This window comes from Mytilus edulis, chromosome 11 (assembly GCF_963676685.1).
Source record: "Mytilus edulis chromosome 11, xbMytEdul2.2, whole genome shotgun sequence".
In the NCBI taxonomy this organism is placed as follows: Eukaryota; Metazoa; Mollusca; class Bivalvia; order Mytilida; family Mytilidae; genus Mytilus; species Mytilus edulis.
The window spans coordinates 49,080,633-49,104,195 of NC_092354.1; the positions used below are offsets into that span (position 1 = coordinate 49,080,633).

The 23,563-nt window shown below is 31.7% G+C and overlaps 1 protein-coding gene across 4 annotated transcripts; it reads right to left on the bottom strand.

Annotated features, from left to right (window-relative positions):
• Nucleotides 1–298: 298 nt before the first annotated feature.
• Nucleotides 299–21,649, bottom strand: LOC139494718 (collagen alpha-1(I) chain-like). 4 transcript variants are annotated; one of them, XM_071282913.1, is made up of 31 exons: nucleotides 21,488–21,649; nucleotides 19,959–19,973; nucleotides 19,531–19,548; nucleotides 17,636–17,692; nucleotides 16,345–16,404; nucleotides 15,672–15,737; nucleotides 15,101–15,157; nucleotides 14,385–14,552; nucleotides 13,858–13,920; nucleotides 13,288–13,344; nucleotides 13,008–13,061; nucleotides 12,522–12,557; nucleotides 12,186–12,254; nucleotides 11,621–11,683; nucleotides 11,166–11,219; nucleotides 10,244–10,270; nucleotides 9,668–9,748; nucleotides 8,968–9,021; nucleotides 8,500–8,553; nucleotides 8,034–8,114; nucleotides 7,514–7,621; nucleotides 6,859–6,993; nucleotides 6,391–6,525; nucleotides 6,002–6,082; nucleotides 5,650–5,811; nucleotides 4,862–4,951; nucleotides 4,458–4,502; nucleotides 3,731–3,781; nucleotides 1,829–1,869; nucleotides 1,029–1,380; nucleotides 299–669 (listed from the first exon to the last, which is right to left on the bottom strand). In XM_071282913.1, the coding sequence occupies exons 1-31, from the start codon at nucleotides 21,555–21,557 to the stop codon at nucleotides 362–364; spliced, it is 2,712 nt and encodes a 903-aa protein (XP_071139014.1). In that variant the 5' UTR covers nucleotides 21,558–21,649; the 3' UTR covers nucleotides 299–361. The 4 variants fall into 4 exon arrangements, with proteins under 4 accessions (XP_071139014.1, XP_071139015.1, XP_071139016.1 ...); XM_071282914.1 differs by lacking the exon at nucleotides 17,636–17,692 and adding an exon at nucleotides 18,950–18,991 and having other exon boundaries at nucleotides 21,488–21,572; XM_071282915.1 differs by lacking the exon at nucleotides 17,636–17,692 and having other exon boundaries at nucleotides 21,488–21,615.
• Between the last annotated feature and the right edge of the window lie 1,914 nt (nucleotides 21,650–23,563).

Genomic DNA, 23,563 nt, shown 5'->3' on the forward strand with positions numbered 1-23,563 from the left:
TAGGATACTGATATCAAATACATTCTAGGAACTTGCATATTTTATTACTTATTATTCTATTTTAGATGTAACACGTCTTCTGATTGGCTGAAAGTATTTTGTCTATCAGTTCATGGACATAATTTTGTTATGTGATCGTGACGTTTCCAATGTTTTTTTTCAAAATTTATTTCTTACAAATGTAATTAAGAATTGAATTATAATTAATGACTGTAATTTGCTTCTGTTGATTCAAAATAACCTAAACAATGTGGTGCACACTTTTGAATAACCTGCATACTGATATCACAAACACATATTAGGAACTTGCACTTTTTATTACTAATAAAACATATTCATTTACAATACAGTTCATTTAAAGTTAATAGTCGGCTTTTTGTTTCTTGCCATAAAATGGGTCGTTGTAGTGCAGTGAGTGTCCTCCATTAGATCCTCCGAGTGATGCTCCGTGAGATACAGCATGTGCGTGTGCTGCGGCAGCTGCGTGTGCGTGTGATCCTCCGGCGTGACTGACTGAATGTGCGTGTGCTACGGCATGTGAATGAGCGGATCCTCCTCCAAGTCCGCCTGCTGAAGATGCATGTGCATGTGCGTGGGCATGAGCACTGGCACTACCGCCTGCACCTCCTGCTCCTGCATTTGCTCCTGCTCCTGCACTTGCACCGGCTCCTGGAAATAAAAATAAATATTGAAAGCATTTGTGTATACACTTGTTTTCTTTATTGGTTAATAAAAGGACCACTGATAAAGTATTTATTAAATTATTAGTCATTAATAGCTTTTCCTGTATTTGATAAACATTTTACAAAATATAATATTTAGATATAAGAAGATGTGGTATGAGTGCCAATGAAACAATTCTCCATCCAAGCCGCAATTTATGAAAATATTAATGTTTAAGTATGTATTATATAATTTTTCACAGTAGTTAATAACATCTGCACTCTGTAGCTGAAACAATCGGTTGAAAATGAAGTACGAATCTAAGCAACATTGTTAACAAATTAAAAATAGTATTTATCAATTACCTCCAAATCCTAATCCTCCGAGTCCTCCGAGTCCACCGAGTCCACCGGCTCCACCGCCGAGTCCTCCGAGTCCACCACCGAGTCCTCCGAATCCACCTCCGATTCCACCAGCTCCTCCGGCACCACCACCGTTTCCACCAGCTCCTCCGGCACCACCACCGTTTCCACCAGCTCCTCCGGCACCACCACCGTTTCCACCGTTTCCACCGGCTCCACCACCGTTTCCACCGTTTCCACCGGCACCACCACCGGCTCCACCGGCTCCGCCTTCTCCTGCACCGACTCCAGCTGGTCCACCTGGGCCGTTCAAGCTCAGGAATGTATCAAGATCTCCAATGAATTCTCGTACAAGCTATAAAAAATAGAAAATGATATTATTATAAATGTGGAATGCCTTTTTTTAGCGTAATTCTAGCATGCGTTATAGCAATAAATGAAATAGTTTACCAATACATATATACAAAACATATAATGTATATCATTAAGATTTATAAAGATCATCTATAGTTTGAAAGGTTAATAAAAGCATAAAAAAAACCTGATACATTGAAGAAACTTGAAAAAAATGTATTTCTATTGAATAATATTTGTTACTTGAGATTACTGTGTATTCATTATTTTCTTGGGATACCAATTTTCATACATTTGTTTTGAGGTTAGGGTTAATTACAAAATTAGATATTTAACAAAAAACTCAAATTATGAAGGCTTGTAGGAAAATTTTAATAACTTTTACTTATTCAACGAAAATTGGTACCTGCGAAAATAAATGTATGAACTAGTTAGGGAAAAAGACCTACCTGCATGTTGACTTCATTGCTGTTTGGTCCAGTTATATCAGCTGCAAAATAAAATGACAACTCCTTAATGAAGCTAGGCGCGGGCTTACAAAGTCATACGTGTATGTCTCACTTCAGCTTAGAACGCAGAGCAAACGCAATCGATCAGCTTAAACCGGCAAATAGGCACGCGCAACTAGGCGAATTTGCAATACCTATGCAACGTAACTTTACAATTGTGTGCCATTTCCCAAAATGCATGCTAATTGCAGCTAAGCGCCAGCGCATGCTTATCAAATGAACCACTGACAGACAAAATTGATATTTGGATGAGATACTACCGAGCTGGTGTGATGCTAGAGCGTTTGCAAGAGCCCAGATAAAATAACCTAAATGCATCCAAATAGTTAGTAAAACAGGTATAATAAAACCTGAAGTAATATTAAATAAGAAATTGTGGCATGACTACCAACGACACATCAAATACAAGGGGTGGAAAACGCTCTTGAAAACTAAAATCTCCAATTCCTTTAAAGAAAAACCATCTATTTTCATGTACATATCTGTAGTTCCTGCACTAGTATAAGAAGAGTTTTAGTCTTGAGTGGTCATTTGGTCATTTGGTCATTACAATGATTCAAATGTCACGACATCAAAATTTTCATTTTGTTATCGGTTTTTTTTGCAGAGAATTCAGTACTGTTTAAACGTTTAGTTTCATGAAACCACTACAAACCAGGGAACAAATGACAAGAAAGAATGTTTACATTTATAGGCCACTTAAAGTTTCCAAGACAAAATAAGACTAAATCAATTTATGCAAGTCCATATCGCGTTCTCAAAGAAATAATTTATTTTTGAATACAATTTTGATATGCTTTGTTCCCCAACACAGAAGTACAACAAGTTTTCTGTAAGATTGGGACAATATTTTACTATTCTGTAGTTTTACATGAGGATCTGAATGAAGATAGTTCAGTTGTTTATTCTTTTAATTGCTAGGTCATTTCCTCTATTCTTTATATGTTTTTCCATGATGCTCTTTTTTTTTAAAGAGACATCTCAAGGTAACACACACAATAGCGGCAATCGTACTAACTCCAATAGGAGAGCATCATAGGTAAAACAATGGTCGTCACATATATTAAAAGCAGTTTTGGATCGTTTTTGTAACGATTTGAACAAAACGAGCGCATGGTAATGATCTGCGCATTCGCAATTGTATCAATTTGAGCATATGAAGAGCATGTTATCGATTTAAGCATAATAAGCGTATGATTTTGCTAAATGATCATATTTGTTCAAATAAAATGTATGCAGCGCTATGAGATGAAAAATATCATATTGTATGTGTATAGGAATGACTGATTGTGCTGACCACGTGATTGATATAATGATTCTAAAGTCAATTCATTAAATACAAAATCAACTTTCAAAATTACATATAATAGTTTGAAAATGAATCAATGAAATGTTTTCTTTTTGTGAAAAAAAGATGCAGTTGTATATATCAATTACAGCTTCAATAATTTTTTGAATTAATATGTTTCTAAAAAAAAAGGGTCACATTGATAGAATAGTTATAAACATTTAATATAGAGCGTTTGCTGAAAAATCTGGTGTCAACTGATCTATTGAGGAATAGAATAATCCCAGTTTGAGAAAGGGACATTAAAAGTTTCACATCATAATTTTTTTGAACTGCAATACACGTGTTCATAAATATCATTTAAGTTTACATTTTAAAATTGTCGTTTGCATGTCATTTACAGAACATTTCACTAACAAAAACTATAAATGACCTTTGCACTTAATAACTCATTGCATTGGTGCTCCTTGATGGAACAGTAGAATCCATAAATTTTAACTGGCGAAATCAAAACGCTCTTTTACAATAAATATTTGCATATAAATGGTACCTACCGAAGTCTCCAAATCGAGCACCATTATCATCAACAATAATATGAATGGTTCCTGTAAAAAATACAAAACAATATGTTTAACGTATGATACCAAAAAACTTTAATTTAGAAATACTATGTAATTATAATCTTGATGTTTTTTCTATACCTATATGCATGTGATATATGACATTGAGTTACGAAAATATACGCAAATCGTCAATCAACTAAACATTTAGTTTATTTAATGTGTATTCAACCTGTTAATAGGGCTGAGCATAATATAAACACGTGCCTGCTAGATAACATAAACACTGAAAGTACGACTGACTTGATTGGACCGATTAAGAAAGTGTTATCGGTAGGAACCAATACACTTGTTCGTTTTATGTCAAGCAAGAGTAAGTAAGCTTTTATTATTAAATCCAATAATGTTAATATTCATGTATTTGTCAGGGGGTTAATATATGTAACTATATATCTAGAATTGAATTTCACCCTTATGATGCATTGATGTAGTGTGAGATGAACAGCCTCGTTTTGATGTCACAATATGCTCGTTTATTGTTAGTTTTTATCGTTCGTATATTTTACGAGACCAAACACGTAGATCGATCTATGATTTGAAGCTGAATGCAACATACTGAATAGTAGATTTTTTCTTTTTTTCTTTTCGACGTTAAGGCATTATGTGTATTTACTGAAAATTTAAAACAAATTCAATGACGTATCATATAACCTTTACTGACCTCCAATTCCACCGACGCCGGATCCTCCTTGTTCACCATCAGGTCCTAAAATCACAAGGAATAATTGTGAAGACAAAAGGAGTAACGAAATGAAATCAAACAGGATCAAATTGTAAATACAAAAGGAGTAGCGAATTTAAATAAAAAAAAAATGTTAAAACAAAATGTATTCAATGTAACGACAAAAGGAGTAACGAATTAAAATAAATCAGAAGTTAATTATAAAGACAATATCGAACTCGAAGGTTATTTAAGAAGAGTCATTTAATATGTACTGACAAATCTAAACGTTTATCAACCTAACAAACGAATAGAAATAAAGGCAACAGTAGTATACCGCTGTTCGATACTCACGGTCCTATGCATATCTTTAAGCCTATCTACAACAGGTAAATAGTAAATACCTTGGTTTCCTCGTAGACCTTGTGGTCCTGATGGTCCTCTTGGTCCATTTCTGCCTGGTCTGCCTGGTCTGCCTGCATTTCCGGGTTTACCTTAAATTTCAAAGTTACAATGATATAAATAATAACATTTTATATTTCTGCTTAACACAAGTCATATATGTGACATATTTTTCTGGAACCCATTGTTGAAATACATTGGAATATTTTCATTGAACAGTCGAAATCCGTTTGCCTCAGTTGATTCTTTGTAATGTAATGTCTGAAGTTATAACAATACTTTTTTTTTTAATTGATTTATAAAATGTGTTTATAATACGTTAGACCGAATCAAAAGCTTCTTTTTTGTTGGTGCTTTTGTGACATAATCTGTCGTTCAAAAGCTTTCTTTTTTGGTTGGTGATTTTGTGACACAAAAAAAGATTTTGAACGACAGATTATTCGATCTAGTAATACGTAAGAAGTGGATTTTTTTTATATCAGAATGTTTAATACCTCATATTTAATATTTTGTTTGCACTGTATCACGTAACAAGGAAAGTAGTGAAACAAAAAATGAAACGAAACAATATTGATATTATTTACCATTTCAGAATCTAATGTATACAAAACGTACACAAATACTTTAGAATAGACTAAACACATTAAAAACAATGTGAATTCATCCTCCAACAATTACTATGACTTTAATTTCACTTTTTGCTAAGACCAATGAAATAACCCATATTCCTTTAGATTCTGTAACGAAGAATTACTGCATAATGAGTAAAAAGTAATTATATAGACTGTACCTCTGTTTCCTCGGAATCCTGTTGGTCCTTTGACACCACCAACACCAGTTGCTCCTCTATTTCCTGGTGCTCCAAGATCTCCTTGTTTGCCTTCTTCTCCTGGTTGTCCGGGTTCTCCGGCAGGTCCTTTTTGGCCGAGTCTACCTTTTGGTCCAGCTTCTCCTGATTAAAGAAAATCACTTTGATAAGCAATATTACTCCATATATCTCTGAGATTATTTTTTTATTCTAAAAGATAACAATACTATGTCATTGTTGATTAGTAAATCTTATGCTTTTATAAACCAAAGAATTTAAGTGTTTTAAAAGTAAGGGTCCAGTTTAAAAATTAGAGGTTATTAAAAATGATTACCTGATGGTCCTTCTTTGCCGACTGGTCCAAGTTCTCCTTCTGGTCCTTGAATTCCTTTGGCGCCAGGAACTCCTGCAGCTCCTGTAAGAGTTAAAAGAAAACAAATAACAAATTGGTTCTCCGGTCTATATAAATGTCCATATAACATATATCAAGACCCGCTTGATTTAATGAAATTGACGATTATATTTCGTATGTAACACCATAAATCTGAACATGAATTTCATGAGACTTTAAAAAAAAACTATGATAAGAATGAAATGACGCAAATAAAAAAAAAATAACAAACAATGTCTTTCTATCGAAAATATTCATCATACATCATGAACAAAAAACATAATGACAAAAGAAAGCAGTATAACAACAAATAAAAACAAAGAAATATTTACCTGCTTCACCAGCGGGTCCAACTTCTCCGAGGTCTCCTTGTTCACCAGCTGGTCCTTGTGGGCCGTGTGGTCCTGGTGCACCGGGTCCGCCAGATTCTCCTGGAGCACCTTTGTCTCCGACTGGTCCTTCTGGTCCTGCAATACACAACATATACAAATTGTTAACAAATACAAAATTTCTTTCTGTATTGTTAATAATACAACTCACATATTCTTTATTTCGTTCTTGTCAATCTAATGTCTAAGTTAACATAAGGCATTCATCAAGGGAACCTCGGAAATAATCTTCTTAAAAGGCATTCATTAAGGGAACATGAGAAATAATCGTCATAAAAGGCATTCATCAAGGGAATCTGAGAAATAATCTTCCTTAAAGGCATTCATCAAAGGAACTTAAGAAATTATCTTCTGTTAACAGTACGAATTGTAAAGTAAAGATAACAAATAACATTAGTAAATAATTTTAACCTTGTGGACCAGCATTTCCTCGTGGTCCGGCTTGTCCTGGTAAACCATCACCTCCCTTTGCTCCTGGTTCGCCTTCACCTCCTGGTTCTCCATCTTCTCCTGGAGATCCCTTTGCACCTTGTGGTCCGGTTGGTCCTTAACGAAAAACATAGGAGTAAATAAACTCAGTACAAAAGTAAACAAACAAAGAGACAACGTTTCAAACTTTGTCAAATTGAGGGTCGTACTGTTGTCCATAAAACAAAACTCGCAATACAAACTACCAGCCATCGACCTTGTTTTTAATGTAATCAACCCAAATGTCGAAGGTGTTGAATCAATGAACTACTATATGTATACGTCAAAATGTGTTTTTCAAGTTGTTATTCTCAATAAAATTGTTAACCGATCATATTTCACGATTGTTGTTACTGGCGCCATGCATACTATCCTTGTAAGACGTAATAAAACACGTATTGGTAGTTAGTCGATGCAATAAATAATTTACAACCTATGACACTGTCACAAACCATTAAACAATCAAATGCTGAAAGTTTACATAACATTTAAGAATACAACATCATTGAAATTTGTATTTGTACTGATACATGTATGATTTCCGTATTAAACGCAGATTTTATACAATGATATAGTTTATTTGTAGTTAATCTTTTACCTTTTGGTCCTGGTCCACCTGCTGGGCCTTCTGGTCCTTCTGGTCCAACATCGCCTGGTGCTCCTTTGTCTCCTGTGGGTCCCTTTCCTCCAGCTGGTCCAATTGGGCCTAAAAAATAAATAGCAAATGTTAGTCCAAAATTAGAATAAAAAGTATTAATTGTTGTAATAAATGTAATGATTTTTCGTCTAAAGGTTTAAAAAGATGAATAAATAAATGACGTTGTTTTCAATTCAAAAATGTGCAACACATTAAAATCATTTAATTAGTCTCTTTACTTGATTTAGAAATATATTCTTTGTTTGAATCCACATCATTTAGACACACTTGAATATAGCTATATGTTATTTTTTTTTCTGAAAAACTATTGTGTTTGACTAACAAATATCTTTTCATTATTCATTGGTAATATGGTTTTGAACTGGCTTTGTTTTGTAAGAAGTAACCGTTCAAAAACAATGTTCTGTTTTACCTGTTCAAAAATACGAAATGAAAAGATGTGTAATAAATTAAATATTACCTCTAACTCCTGCTGGTCCATCGGCACCAGGTTTGCCAGGTGCTCCTTGGGGTCCATCTGGTCCCTTTGGTCCTGGAAGTCCTGTAATACAACGTTGTGAAGAAATTTACATTATTGTGTAAAGATTTCTATATTGAGGCAACAGTAATTAATCAATGTTAAAATCTTACAAATTGATCATGAAGATACACACATAGATAACCAGCATAAAATGAGATTATTGCACGAACACGAGCAATGGAAAAGTTTGTGAATAACATAGAATAAAGTATTATTTCATACATTTATCTTATCTGTTGAAGACAAGATTTCAAAGTCTTTATTTTAAAATATATACCCATTACAATTTTGAATGTTATTCAGAAAACAAATTATTAAGAACAAAAACCCAAAACAAAATTGGATTTGTATAGCTTATAAGTCATTAGTAAATATAACAATAAATGCATATAGTAATTCAATTTACCTTTGCATCCTGGTCTGCCTTGAATACCTCGTGGTCCAGCTGATCCTTGTGCACCTAAAACGTAACATTTTGACAATGTAAGAAATGATGTGAACACTTTCCCTTTTATAGGCACAATACACAACATAATTAGAATGAAGAAAGATTTGTTAAACATTTATTTAAGGATCTATGAACTTGATTATTTTGTAAAACAGATTTATCATAAATCTACGATAATTTGCATTTGGACAAATAATGTTTTCCCAGTATATATAAAACTCATCACAGATACCAAATTAATATAAGCTTATACACTAGACGTTCATGTCGTCTACAATAGACTTATGAGTTAAAGGCCAAGAAAATAAATATTTGGCGAGCATTGATGTCTCGACATGAAGAGGTTTTGTTAAAAAAACACAGGTAGGTAAATAAATTCCCGAGGTTACACGTGAGCATTGTTTTACTTTAAATTATTAATTTTACCTCGTTCTCCTGGTCCTCCGACGTTTCCGACACTTCCGGCTTGTCCAGTTGGTCCTATAAACAAAAAAATGAAAAATCCATTAAAAAGTAAAATCACAAAATTACTGAACTCCGAGGAAAATTCAATCGGAAAGTCCCCAATCAAATGACAAAATCAAATGACAAAACACATCAAACGAATGGACAACAACTGTCATATTCCTGACTTGGTACAGGCATTAAAGCCTTTCTTGACGAATTAATAACATTATGATTATGATAGATATACGTTTACCTTAACCGGTGCTACACAAATTGATCTATTCAGGTAATTGTCACTTATTTTGTTATCGTTGTCAAGATAAAAAAAAAGGAATGTGTGTGTGTGGAATGAATAGTTGTGTATGTCTGCTTTTTGTGTTAATATAATCTTGACATAAACTATTGACGTTATGAAATTTTTAAGAAAATCTTATCGTTAATCATTTTACCATCACGTGATGTTTAGCGATTGTAATATTTTTTGTGCTCAACAAAAATATATTTATAAGCTTTTGACAAGCAGTAACTTCAATAACATGCTCATATATTTAAGAATACACAACAGAAACACACATTTCGACGATTAATTGGTTAATGCCAATTTTGTTTCGTATAAATTATAAATATGTTTTCTCAAATTTAGTAAACTGAATTTGCTTTACAATAAAATATGAATTACCTGGTGCTCCTGGTGCGCCTGGATTTCCTGGGGCTCCAGGTTGTCCTGCACTACCTTGTTGTCCAGCAGTTCCGGGTTGGCCTAAAAGATAGTAAATTATTAACATGTTTGCCTTGTAAAACGTTGTCTTTAGAGAATGACAAAACACTTACATTAATGCAAAATGATTTTTTGTAACAGGACTATTTTTACAACTATATTGTTTTTAATTCATGAAAAAGATAACAAATATTAAATAAATTTAACTTGAGAACAAAATATAACGTAATTCATGAAGTAGATAAAAAAAATAAAAAAATGGATGCATTTAACTTGAACGAAATATAACGTAATTCATGAATAAGATAAACAAAATATTGAATAAATTTACCTTGAAAGATAAACAACTTGAAATGTGAAATCAATATTTTATATTATACACAATCAACGCATACATTTCAGTTATTATGTATTTTATCAAAAGGATAGCAATACATATCCATTGTCCTGCAAGTGTGATTATCTTATCGTTGTGTCACATGGTAACGTCACGTGGTACCTGCAGGATTCGAACATGAAACATTTAATTCAACTTACCGACACCTCCTTGTGCTCCTTGATGTCCTACAATACCAAAATTTAACTTTGAACTACGATCACAACAAATTCATCTTATTATTTCCGTTTCAGAATCTACTCAATTATGTGTAATGTCTGTAATTGTATTGTACCAAAATCAAAATAAACACATCGGTATGCTATTGGTTGGTGTGGCCGTTATGAACCAATCACAACCTTTTGGTTAATGCCTTTGAGAAAATATATAAAATTACATTCTGAAACGGAAATTTGACGTTCCACACTATAAAGATTCAAGTATTTTTTTTATGTATCTAAGCTTGTCATTATTACAATGTTGATATTGAAAATTTGCCAAACTATACTCAATTCTAATATAAATATTATTTCTAAAAGTGAAACTTAAGACAACCGGGTGGCCATTGTAATGAAAGCTTACATGTTACTTCTTTGAAAAAGGAATGAAGACACTAAGTTAACATACTATTCATTTTTTTTAAATACATATGTTGAATACCTGATATCTAAATTTAAAAGCATCACTTTGCATAATGCATTCTCACAATACAAATTGATCAACAGATGTGTAGAAGTTTGAAACTTTAGAGCATGAAGAGTGCGAATACATGAAGTACGAATAGAAAGTAAAGGAAGGGAATAACCATTATATCTTAAAATTCATTGTACTTTACAATCAATTGAAACACAAACATATCTATTATAGTACTACTTTGTATATACAGTGAAACCTGATAAAACCGAACCCTGAATAAACCGGAAACCTGTCTAATCCAAACTTGTTCTGAAGACCAATCATAACACATTTTATGCATTGTGAACCTGATAAAACCGAATACCTGCCAAAACCGAACAAAATCTCAAGTCCCGTAAGGGTTCGGTTTAGTCAGGTTTTACTGTAACTGCTAGATTATAAACAAACCTGCAGCTCCTGATGGTCCTCTTGCTCCTGGTGCTCCAGCTTGGCCAGGTGCACCTGGAAGGGAATAATAAATAGAAATGTTATTGTATTTAATGGACCCAACGCATGATCTAAACAGCCATCAACCATAACAGGAGATTATTAAATTCGTTTTCCGTTAGCTTATATGATTGATCATTTAAACCTATCGAATCTTCAGATTGAAAATTTAAGCTTTCACAGATTAAACAGGAAATTATGAAAACCTGCTTTATTACAATTCAACATTGAAAATCATCTCGTTAATATATGGTGCAACATATTTAAACTGCCTTTTAAAGACATGTTTGAATATTTTAGACGTTCAACTAAAAAAACATAAATTTTAAATTGTACTGAATCGGCGCCTCCTATTTCTTTTATATAAACACGATTTTATCCAGATATAAAAAAAACCCACATGTTCCGTTACATACCTGGTTGACCTGGTGCTCCTGCATTTCCGGGTTGTCCTGGGCTGCCATTGGCTCCTTGTTCACCTGCAAAGCAACATAATGATAATGAATACATTAAAAATAAATAAAACAAATTTGATCCTCCAACCGTTGAAAACTTTTCTTACAGTACAGCACATATATTGTTACTTCATTTATTAACAATTATAATGCTCATAAAATAAGTGCAAGCATTTCAACGATGTGCATATAGAAAAGTCCAAATTTCTAAGATTATCTAAGTGTTTTGTATTTACCTCAAATCATGCTCAGACTTTCAACTGTAAAATTATACTTTAATATAATAAAATCTAACAATTTGAATGAACCAATCATATATTAGTATCTGAAGATACACTACTCTTGTTTTTGTCCTTAGCTCATTGTAAAGCTTTTTAGTATGAATGTTTTTGTTTCGTTTAAGAGATGTTTCTTCATTTAAGCCTTTATGTAACATTGGTTTCCTTATTTGTATAGTGTAATCACATATTTGTGGATTAACAATTATTTAACACAAACATATTACATAATTACAGAAAGTCCATACCTGGTGCTCCTGGAGCTCCTCGTGAACCTTGTGGTCCTTGTGGAGAGTGTCCTGGTGGTCCTGGTGGTCCTACAATCACAATTGAATTGATAAAAAAGTTTGCGGGGTCGTAAAAAGTATCAAAACATAATAGTATATATTTTAAACTTAAATTTGTGAACCAAAATAAAGGTCCTTTCACGAAATTTGTAAAGGTGTTCTTTTAAATGTGCTGTTATAAAAGGTATGTCCAATCAAGCACTTAAAATCTGCATTTGTGCGTATAACTGATGCAATGAAAATTTATGACATTATCCAATTAAAATTTGTGTTACAAATAATGGAATAAATTCTTACCACCATGTCCTTGGTCACCGGGTGGTCCAGCTGGTCCTAAGAAAATAAGAAAAAATACAATCAAGTTATTACTAATTATGAATATGTAATAATAATTAATTGATATGTATAATATGACAAATACATTTCTACAAATATTGACATTGTTAAATTATTCTTTTATCCAGCAAACAAAACTGTGCTTTCGATGAATGATAAATACAATTGCTTTTTGTTTTTGTTTAGGCCTCACATATATGTTATTTAAAGTTTGGAAAACAACTGGGATAATTCGTTAAATTGCAAAATCATATGAAAGAAATGGATGTATCAACTGTAATCTTTAATGTAGTAATATATTATGTCGCGTGCCAATAAGAAAAAAATCTGCATACAATGTATTTGCTTCTACCATTTTTGTCTCAAGAAATTGTAGTGTAGTCTAAAACGGTCATTTTGATCTTAACATCTTCTTAAAATTTTGAAAACTTAAAAAGTATTGTTTACCTCTTGGGCCTTGTGGTCCGGGTGCACCTGGTAGGGGGAATCCTCCTCCGCCAGCTAAAACAACACAATATAACTGTTGATAATATTCTTATATATCTCAATCAAATGGAATAATATAGGCTTCCATATTAGTTGCATGAAAACCATGAAATTGTTTGATAACATCAAAAGAATTATATATTAATATTACACCTGTGAGTTATTATGGTCTCGTGTAAGTTACATATTTGAATGAACGAACGTTTATCTGGGATGGAATTGCTATTGAAAATATACATACTTGCAAATGCTCCTGCACTAGCGCTTGCACCAGCACCTCCTGGTCCAGCAGCTGCATCTGTTCAAATGAAAGGAGCAAAACAATGATGGATACTGGTATGATATAGAATACAAAAATCAATGATAAATACTAGTTGAGGCTGCTAATTTTTTCTGTTCTTAAGATGCTTGAGGTATAATGTGCCATATTGTGTAGGAACAAACCCTGATTATTTTATTTCTCAGGGAAGAACGGTCTTGCCAAGATGCCCATATCACTTTGTGTGATTGATTTTATGTGTTTTTTTAAAATCTCAATTGCACCAAAATTTAAAAGAAAAAGCTCATTGGTTACGTTGTTAATTCTCTATAGTACATACTAGTTACATTCCAATGAAAAAAGGCAACCAGACAAAATAACACCTTGATATAGGAATAGTTTCTGTTAAGGTTTAATTATAATACATATACTAAACTCAAATTTCATGTATAAAGTAATAAGTTGACAAGATATCAGCAGTCTTATGTGCTATTTGTTTTTGTATTTCGTACAGTACATTTGTGTAGAACTGTTAGTGTTAACTTTGCTTACTTCCGTTTCCAAATGCACCTGCACTACCAGGGCCGCCGCCGCCGCCGCCGCCTAAGAGTCCTCCTAAAATAAGCAGTTATTATAAATCACAATGCAAACATAACAGTCACAATAACAGTAATTCGTTAACGTTGTAGGATAAAACCTATATATTGATGTATCAATATTGTTTAGTAATTCTTATAATAATGAGTCAATTCTGTATAGTAATCTAGATAACGATGTGTCTTTATAATGTTGTATTCATATCGTTCAATAGAACTTTATATTGATGTATCCATATTGTTCAGTATAACTTTATAATGATGTGTCTATGATGTACAGTAAATTTCATAATGGGGTATCGATAATGTACAGTCAATTTTATAATTGGGTATCGATACTGTACAGTCAATTTTATAATGGAGTATCGATATTGTACAGTAAACATTATAAGGATATGACAAAAATGTAAGGTACACATGTTTAACGATGAATCTATATTGTATTGTAAAAAGAAACATTGATGTTTAAGTATTATTATTTACCAGGTCCGCCTCCGAGTCCGCCGCCTCCGGGTCCGCCGCCTCCGAGTCCACCGCCACCGAGACCACCGCCTCCGAGTCCACCTCCAAGTCCGCCAAGGCCTCCACCAACTCCGCCGAGACCTCCACCAAGACCTCCACCGAGACCTCCAAAACCACCACCGCCGCCTCCTGTAAGTATACAATATTATCTAAAAAGAAAATTTATTTTCAGGATATGGGTGTGAGTTTTTTCATGTAGAATTGAGATAATCATTATTCTAAGTAAAACATCCTCACTAATGAAACATGCGGAAAGATTTTTGTTGCAAAGACTTCAATTTTATGTTAAGTGCGTTGCAAACTTCTAATTATCTGTTTGTCGTTTCCGTTTTAGTCCTCGTATTGTTTGTTGTTTATTTTGGTCGACCTTTTGAATAACCCCTTTGTGTATTTTGTATTAATTAAGCCAACACACTACTGGAAGCACTGACAATTGAGGAGACATATGCACGTGCTGTTGCACTTCCTTTCTCGCCTATAAATAATATGTAAGAGTTAGAGGCAACAATAGTTAACCGTTTTAGAATTTCACAAAAGTTAAAAACGAAAACAGTGTTTATGTTAAATTGATTCTTCTTCTTCTCAATAAGCCCTGTAATTTTGAAAATAATGCTTTTACTAACATCCTTAACACCATTTTCTATTGGCTTATAATTCTATTATTAGCATAAACATACCTAGAGCGCTTGCGGCTGCTGCGGCACGGGCGGCTGCGGATGCACCTCCACCACCACCTAGAAATATAATATTACAAATATCATTCTGACAATGTCAAACATTTATTTTGGTGGGTACCAACTGTCGTGGATTGAGGAAAACTTACATATTCGTTGAAATTTAATTTCGTGGTTTTGGTAAAGTCTAATACATTCTTTCAGAAAATTAGTAATTCTTCGAGCATTTAAATTCGTAGTTCCCCTGTACCCACAAAATCCAAAAATAAAAATGGTATCCAACGAATATTAATGAATTCATAGTATAAAGATTTTATAAAGTTGTACCATTCTTCTAACAATGTTATAACGTTACCAATAAAAATATAATGTTTTCAACATATTTATAATAGGGCAAACAATTTACCATTTAAATAATAAAGATTTTACTATTATTGTTATGATTAAGGATTTTAAAATGTTACTACAACACATATTTTGATTAAAATATCTTTCTTATAAAAATAGAATTGAGAAAGGAAATGGGGAATGTGTCAAAAAGACAACAACCCGACCATAGAACAGACAAACATACCTAAAGCACGTGCAGCGGCTGCAGCACGGGCTGCTGCTGAGGCACTTCCTCCTCCATTACCGCCACCTTTAAATAAAAATTTAAAATATCATATTAATAATGTCAAACATTTGTTTTCATTAAAATTAAAAAGATTGTAAAAAGATTAACATAATATTCTAACAATTTAAAATTGTTACCATTCACAATATAATGTTTCAAGAATAATTATAATAGGGCAACAATTTTACCATTTAAATTATAAAGTTGGAAACATTGTTGTGACGTTTTGAAGAAAAATCTTATTACAACCAATATAAGGATATCAATAGTTATCAAAGGTACCAGGATTATAATTTGATAGCCAGACGCGCGTTTCGTCTACAAAAGACTCATCAGTGACACTCGAATAAACAAATGTTAAAATGCCAAATACAGTACGAAGTTGAAGAGCATTCAGGACCAAATATTCCTAAAAGTTTTGCAAATTACGGCTTAGGTAATCTATTCCTGAGGTAGAAAAGCCTTAGTATTTCAAAAATTCATAGTTTTGTTAACAGTAAATTTATAAGTATGAACATATCAATATTAACTCAATGATAACTCAATTCAACACAGAAGTGCTGGACCGGTGATACCCTCGAGGACGAATCCCTCGGGGACGAAAAGTTCAATACCATTCTACTCAACATACCTAGAGCATTTGCAACTGCTGCTGCATGGGCTGCCGCTGAAGCACTTCCTCCGTGACCACCTTGAAATATAATAATTCAAATATCATTCTGACAGTGTCAATCATTTTTCCATAAAAGATATAAAGATTGTATAAAGATTAAATTTTATTCTTACGATTTTGAAATGTAACTACAAAAAATATTATGATTCAAATATCTGTCTAAAAAAGCAAACACTTTACCATGAAAATAACAAAGATAATTCTAACAATTTTAATATGTTATCACACCATGATTCAAATATCCTCCTAATAAGGCATACACTTTATCGTTAAATATATAAAGATTGAACTATTATCTATTAAATTAAAAAATGTAGCCATTAAAATATAGATTTGAATTATAATGATTTGCAACGTATTTTTCCAATTTTTTTACATGAAATGTTTCACGTAATACGTATTTTTAATAGAAAATGATACTACAGAATTAAAAATCTACAGGATTGTAATAGATTTCAAAAGATTTTTATCGGTAAATGTTAGCTTGCTATCAAACAAGAAACCTGCATAAACCGACCAACTGTTTAAACCGGCCCTTTTTCTTAGACCCATAGGCCACCAGTATATACAGGTTTTAGTATAAAAGAATTCCAACAATTTTAATTGTTAAATTATAGTTTTTGATATGGTTAATTTGAGAAATTAATCCATGTGTTTCATACAGATCAACATCACCTATATCATTAAGAATCGACTCATTTTGAAAACATTTTGTATAAGAGTCATAATGATAGAATTAAACAACGTAAAATAATGGTTAATACTGAGTACATATTTTGCATGCTTAGGGTATATAGTTTAGACAAGTATATGATTTGAGAACAACATTACAGTAGAAGACTTCATGCATTTACTTTGAAGCCAAATAAGCTGTTATATATTGGGCAGTATTTAACTTTTTTACGTTCTGAGAAAGCATATATATCATAGTAAGCACAGACGCAATTGATGCATTGTTATGATAACTAAATTATCAACTAAAAAAAGGGTAATATTATACATTGTTATATATGAATATATATGATTATAGAGGGCACATTCCATATATTTGAGGCTAATATTGCCAAAAGATCAACGATACATTAATGTACCACCTTAGCGAGGATAGCAGTGCAGCGCCTGTTTGCAAATATAGCGAAGCAGCAACGCCGTATGATAAGCTAGTAAAATACATAATTAGTAAAGCGTTTAAAAAAATGGCGATCAAGAGGACTTCTAAATGCTTTCTTGACGGAGTGATCCTCATTACCTCCGTGTCCGCCGCCTCGTCCACCTCCATGACCTCCTCCGTGGCCGTTAAAGAAATCTGTAAGGGAAAGGGATCATGTCGAATTATTTTTCGAAATAAAAATGGATTACCAGTTGAGTTGCCAAAAACCTGGACTAAAGCTCTTTAGAAGTACATGTCGAAAAAGAGATTAGTGTCGGATATATGCAGAATTTGTATTCTAGCAACAGGACCAGCCAAAAAGATTGTCCGAAAAGTTTATGGAGCGGGTCACTTTCATAACATATGGCACATCAAAGATAAACGTGTAATAAAAGATATCAAGTAAATGTTGACAAAAAATAGATATATTTTGTGAGACCAAATATTCAGAATCTATGGCTTGTTTTTTAACTGTTAAGATTATGAGATACACTTAAAAGGGCACAAATATTTTGGATTTTATCTCGCAGCTTGTTAAAGGTCAAGGTCATCTTAATCTCTTAACAAACTGTCAAATACCAAAATCTCTCCTTCTTCTTATTATTATATGAAACTACAAATAGTACATACACTATAATGTGTGAGTTTCATGGCAGTGAATAGTGCGCACATACTTTTACTTTATTTACAGCGCTCGCACAATGACAATATTCCTAATAAAACAAGTAGTTTAAGCTTAAGAAACTTAATTGAAGTACATAATGCGTAGTCTCGTTTTTCTAGTCATAAACATTATATTGTTATTTTTAAGAAGTTACTTTTGTTTTGTTTTGGATAAGGCTTCAAGGAATAGTTCAACACATTCTTATATTTATATAAAGTTAAACAACTTTTGTCGTTGAATAGAAACATTGAAAAACAAGCTTAATTCCTTTCAGCGAAAAACAGTATTGAGATTACATTTATTAATACGAAAGAAATTTCTTCGTAAACCACATATAGAAATGCTAGTGAACTTGAGCTTGTCTTTCATATGTAAAATTACAATCCGATTTGTCACTCACATGCTACTTATTATTTTTCCTTTTTGTTACTATAGATTTTTTACAATTACATGTTAATAAATACATAGTTTCTAAAGAATTCTATGCCAAAGTGTTTTAGAATTAATCATAGTTTAAGCTCACGAAGTGTTATGATGTATCAAGTGTTTTGCGCTAATGCAACGTTATTAAAATATCATCATATGAGCTGCAATTTGCATAATATGAATTAATATACTACGTGTTCATGCTTCATATACCATGTATGTAATAAATATATGCGGATATATAGTAATATATTATTTCAATGATAGGAGCTGTATATAATAAATAGTTCGATACATATTGATTTTTTTTCAAATTTCTATACCTCCTCCAGAAATAAATTCTACGCCGGGAAATGTTTCTGTAGCTGAGTAATAATATAAAAAAAAACAATTTTTAAAATTCAATATTTGTTACGTCATAATTGTATTTCTTACATCGTAATTGTTCTTACTTATATTCAGGATATGAATAAATATCATTGCAATGCAATAACCAAAAACATTAATTATGCATCACGAATTTCTACAAACTTTACATATCTTAATAAGCCAATTTTCAAAAGCTTTTTAAATAGCGTTTTGTACAAAACCTAATATTTAAAAGTAAAACTAATTAAGGTGGTACCCAACATCTACACCTTAATTAATTTGGCTCGTTTAATTTTCATAAAATTTTGACAAAGTATTTACTTTGACCCTTTGACAAAAATATAAAAATTTCAAAACATTTGAACCAACCAATTTATCAGAAAAAATACACTGGTTATATAGCAGTTTGCTAAACACTTATTTTGATCATTGAGAAGCTTAATATTCCCTGTAGTGTTAGGTAGCACCTTAAAAAATAATTCTACAAAAATGTATCAAAGCCCAGCTTTTAAAACAAGATTAAGTGTTAACGTACCTCTACCACCACCGTATCCTAAAATAGATAAATGTAAACATATAAACTTATTTTTCTTCTGTTCTTTTACTTTAAGTACGAAAACGTTCTTTTTTTCTCTTAGAAAAATAACAATCTGATTGAAAAAAAATATGTGATCACTCAAATAATTCAATTCCGTTCATTTAATTTTTTGATAAATAAATTAAGTTTAAACACTGATGCATTGAAACAATATTGTAAAGATGTATATTATATAAGCTGTATTGGTTCTGAATAAAGTATTATTTTTATTAAACATAAGTCATTTGAAATGTGTTGTCGACTACGAAATCAAATTGATTGGTTGATTGTTGGATGTTTAACGTTCAGTGGCAAATATTTGATGCATGTTCAAGACGGTTTTTGTTTATACTGTACATATAATATAAATATAAAAGATGACTTACCGGGTTTGCCATATCCTGTTCAAAGAGAAAACAAAAAAATATTTTAGTAACTTAATATATATCTTATTGTGTATGATATGCAAAGTTTTCTTAATTTATATTCAGTACTTAACTGTTGTTTTTATTCGAATACTAATAAATCATTTTTCAAATTTATAAAACACTGTCTATTTTGACATTTTGTTGTTTCTAATTCTTATTATAGCCATTTGCCTTAGAATAGCTCAATTTAAAACAATTTAAAACAATGTTATGAAATCAGGGTCGAAAAAGGAAAGAAAATTGTAATTTTCTGTTATTAAATACATAATATCACAGCCCTTTTCAAACTTTTAATTTGATACAAAGCCGAACTATTAGCATTTGTCTGACGATACAACATTGAATCTGATTTTTCTTACGATTTTAAGTGATTTGAATAGGAACATTTATTATGTAAATACTCGTATCGACAGGCAAATAATTTGAAATATTTTAAAAACTTAATATTATACGTGCAAGAAACACGATGGTTCTGATTATGCTTTAGAAAAAAAAAAAAAAAAAAATCTAAGAAACGAACCTTCGTGTTTTCAGATTAATATTTTGATGATATGTTTATTTTAAAATTTGTAGATGTCTTTCAAACGAGCCTGATTGTACTTTTCCACAGCGCCGCCCTTTGCATAAGTATATGAAAAACTAGATAGAATAAATAAAGAATAACCTCTTTTTGAATATTTTTGTATCGTCTTTTATTTATTATAGTACAGCTGATTAGAAACTATAACATGAATTTATTCGAACTATATACAACAACAGTAATAATGAAAACAACAATTTGAAGGGATAAACAAAATTCAATATTTGATCACGTGGACAAATTCATATTAGCATAAAGGCGTGTCAGCTTCCAGATGTGAAATAAACGATTATTTAAATTACAATTTAAGGAAGATTAAATGTTGAAAGTTGAACCAACTGTAAATGATAAGTAGAATAAACGAGAATTTAAATGGATATGTTGAAATGTGAAATAATTATTTTTATTGACTGGAAACATTACATTAAAGATATGAAACAACTCAGAAATAAACAATTAATTACTCACAGTTGTCAAGATGAAATGTTTTTTAAAGGTTACATTTTTTTTTACAATAATTGAATTAATTTAGATTTCCAAAAAAGTTTAGTCTATGTGTTCACTTTATGCATTGTTCATATTACTTGCCAAAATATCTGTTTTTAATAAATATGAAGTTGTCTTTTAGTACATTTGAAAAAATTGAAGTATAAGAAACAAAGCAATAATTTTTTCAAAGATAAATTTACTCTATTTATTCAAGCGGAAAAATAATTATTGATTAGTAATAATCCATAAGATAATTGAATTAATCCGGATTAATATAACTAGACAATACAGTTAAGCACTTATCGTCCATGGCTGATATGACAATGTACCATTCCCGTCTTACCTTACATCATCGAAAATAGCGCCTTAAATCATAGAATATAACAAAATCTGAAATCCGAAAATAACGTGATCTTACCGATGCTCCCGGCTAGTCCAGTGCGGGCAATAGCCGCTACTAGGAACACAGTCAGGAAATTATGGACCATTGTTCTGGTGTTCTTGTACGTATAATATTTTACAACTATCGCTTTTATACTTCGGTATGGTCACATGTTCTACTAAGAGCGTACAAATTGACTGCGTCTACAGTTAAGCAAAGAAGGGGGACATTTGGGACAGGTCTTAAACAACATTTTTCAAACGCAATACTTCTGTATGATGTTGATACAGCACATTCCTGAGCTCAAACAATGTCCAGAATTATCTAAAAATTGCCAAAAAATAGCCAAATTATGATTAAAATTTATTTTTATTTTTATTTTGTATCAAAATGTTAACCCAATCAATCCCTCACCAGGGCTTCTGATTATTAGGAATCACTTATTCATTTTTGCAACAGTTGGGAACAAAACTATATGTAAGATTTCTGCATAATTTAAGCCTAAGCTCCTATTCTGTGTTAGAAGAGATTTGTCGTAACTTGATAAATAATTGTTCACTTTTGAAGAAAACATTTAATTCATACAAAGTAGTTTAATAGGTCTATAATAAGGAGATACTTAAAACTGCTACATACTTGGCTTTTACAACTATTTTCGATTCTTATTAACGAAATACATGTTGAAAAAGACGTATTGTTTGCAATGCATTTAATGCTATGCACTAACATTTTAAATGTAGTGGAACTGCAATCTGTCATAGCTGGGGTAACTATGCCATGCAGTTATAAATGTTAGCAATCTTCCATTTGTATTAGTTGCATTTCGGTGTTGACATGCATATCACTAATGTGGTCATTTTTATAAATTTCCTGTTTACAAAACATTTAATTTTTCGAAAAACTAAGGATTTTCATATCCCAGGCATAGATTACCTTATTATAGCCGTATTTGGCACAACTTTTTGGAATTTTTGATCCTTAATGCTCTTCAACTTTGTACTTGTTTGGCTATATAAATATTTTGATATGAGCGTCACTGATGAGACTTATGTAGACGAAACGCGCGTCTGGCGTACTAAATTATGATCCTGGTACCTTTGATAACTATGCCATGCAGTTATAAATGTTAGCAAGCTTCACATTTGTATAAGTTGCAGGTACACTCCTTTTAATTTATTATGTTATTAAATTAAAATTTGAATTTTAAAATCAGGAATGACGATTTATATCAAATTAGTCAATCTTTAGTTTTCTGTGTTAGGTTTTGTTATTTGTTTGATGTCGTTTTTTATTCTGTTACCATGACGTTGTCAGTCCTTCTTTGATTTATGAGTTCAAGTATCCGTTTGATGTCGTCCATCTCTTTTAATTAACTAGTTATGTACTATTTACATGATACTTTACAAGTAATTAAAAAAATAACCAAAATACTGTGGTTCTTAGTAGAGAAATTCATGTGTATTTACATCTTTGGCGAATAACTTTTCTAAAACAAGACCTAACATTTCCATAAGTATTTATTGTCAAATACAAACTAAGATAAACTTTTCAAATTTAATATGTTCTCGTGTGAAAGGTAAACATTTTTGACAATGTCTCAATGTTTTTTTTTTATTGCTACGCATACCATATCAATATTCTTTAATTTGGACAGCGAGGTTTCTACAATGGTTAATAAATATTGCTTTTAAAGAACTATCGCCAACCTAATGAACAAACTTTTAGTAAAGTTTATTACGGAAAACAAAATCACAACGTCCTTTCATGTAATAATAAAAAATTATGGGGATCTTATTAAGAAACAACTCATTATTAGACACATCTATTTTACCATTTATTCAATGTCTTTGCAAATACAAACACTTTTACTTTAATGCGCTAACTTTATTTAGCAATAAGAAATTAAGAGAACAAGACCAAACAACATTTGTGCAATTTTAAATGCAAACATTTTATTACTCTTCAATCCTTTCAAAACAATGTTATATTTTATTGAGAAATGGATATTATGACCTTTTTTTTACTTAAAGGGTACGTATAACATTCAAAGACATTTCATTCCTGACTAAGTGTTCTTGTTAAATGATTATCCAGTTTGGTTATACACACACT

Bases quoted from the DNA above. Each gene is read 5' to 3' on its own strand.
- LOC139494718 (XM_071282913.1), bottom strand. From the start codon at position 21,557: ATGGTCCATAATTTCCTGACTGTGTTCCTAGTAGCGGCTATTGCCCGC. The intron at 3,782-4,457 runs GTCAGTAAAGGT...TATTTTTTACAG, and splicing joins CGGCGTCGGTGGAATTGGAG to GAACCATTCATATTATTGTT. The intron at 1,381-1,828 runs GTAGGTCTTTTT...TATTTTTTATAG, and splicing joins GCAATGAAGTCAACATGCAG to CTTGTACGAGAATTCATTGG.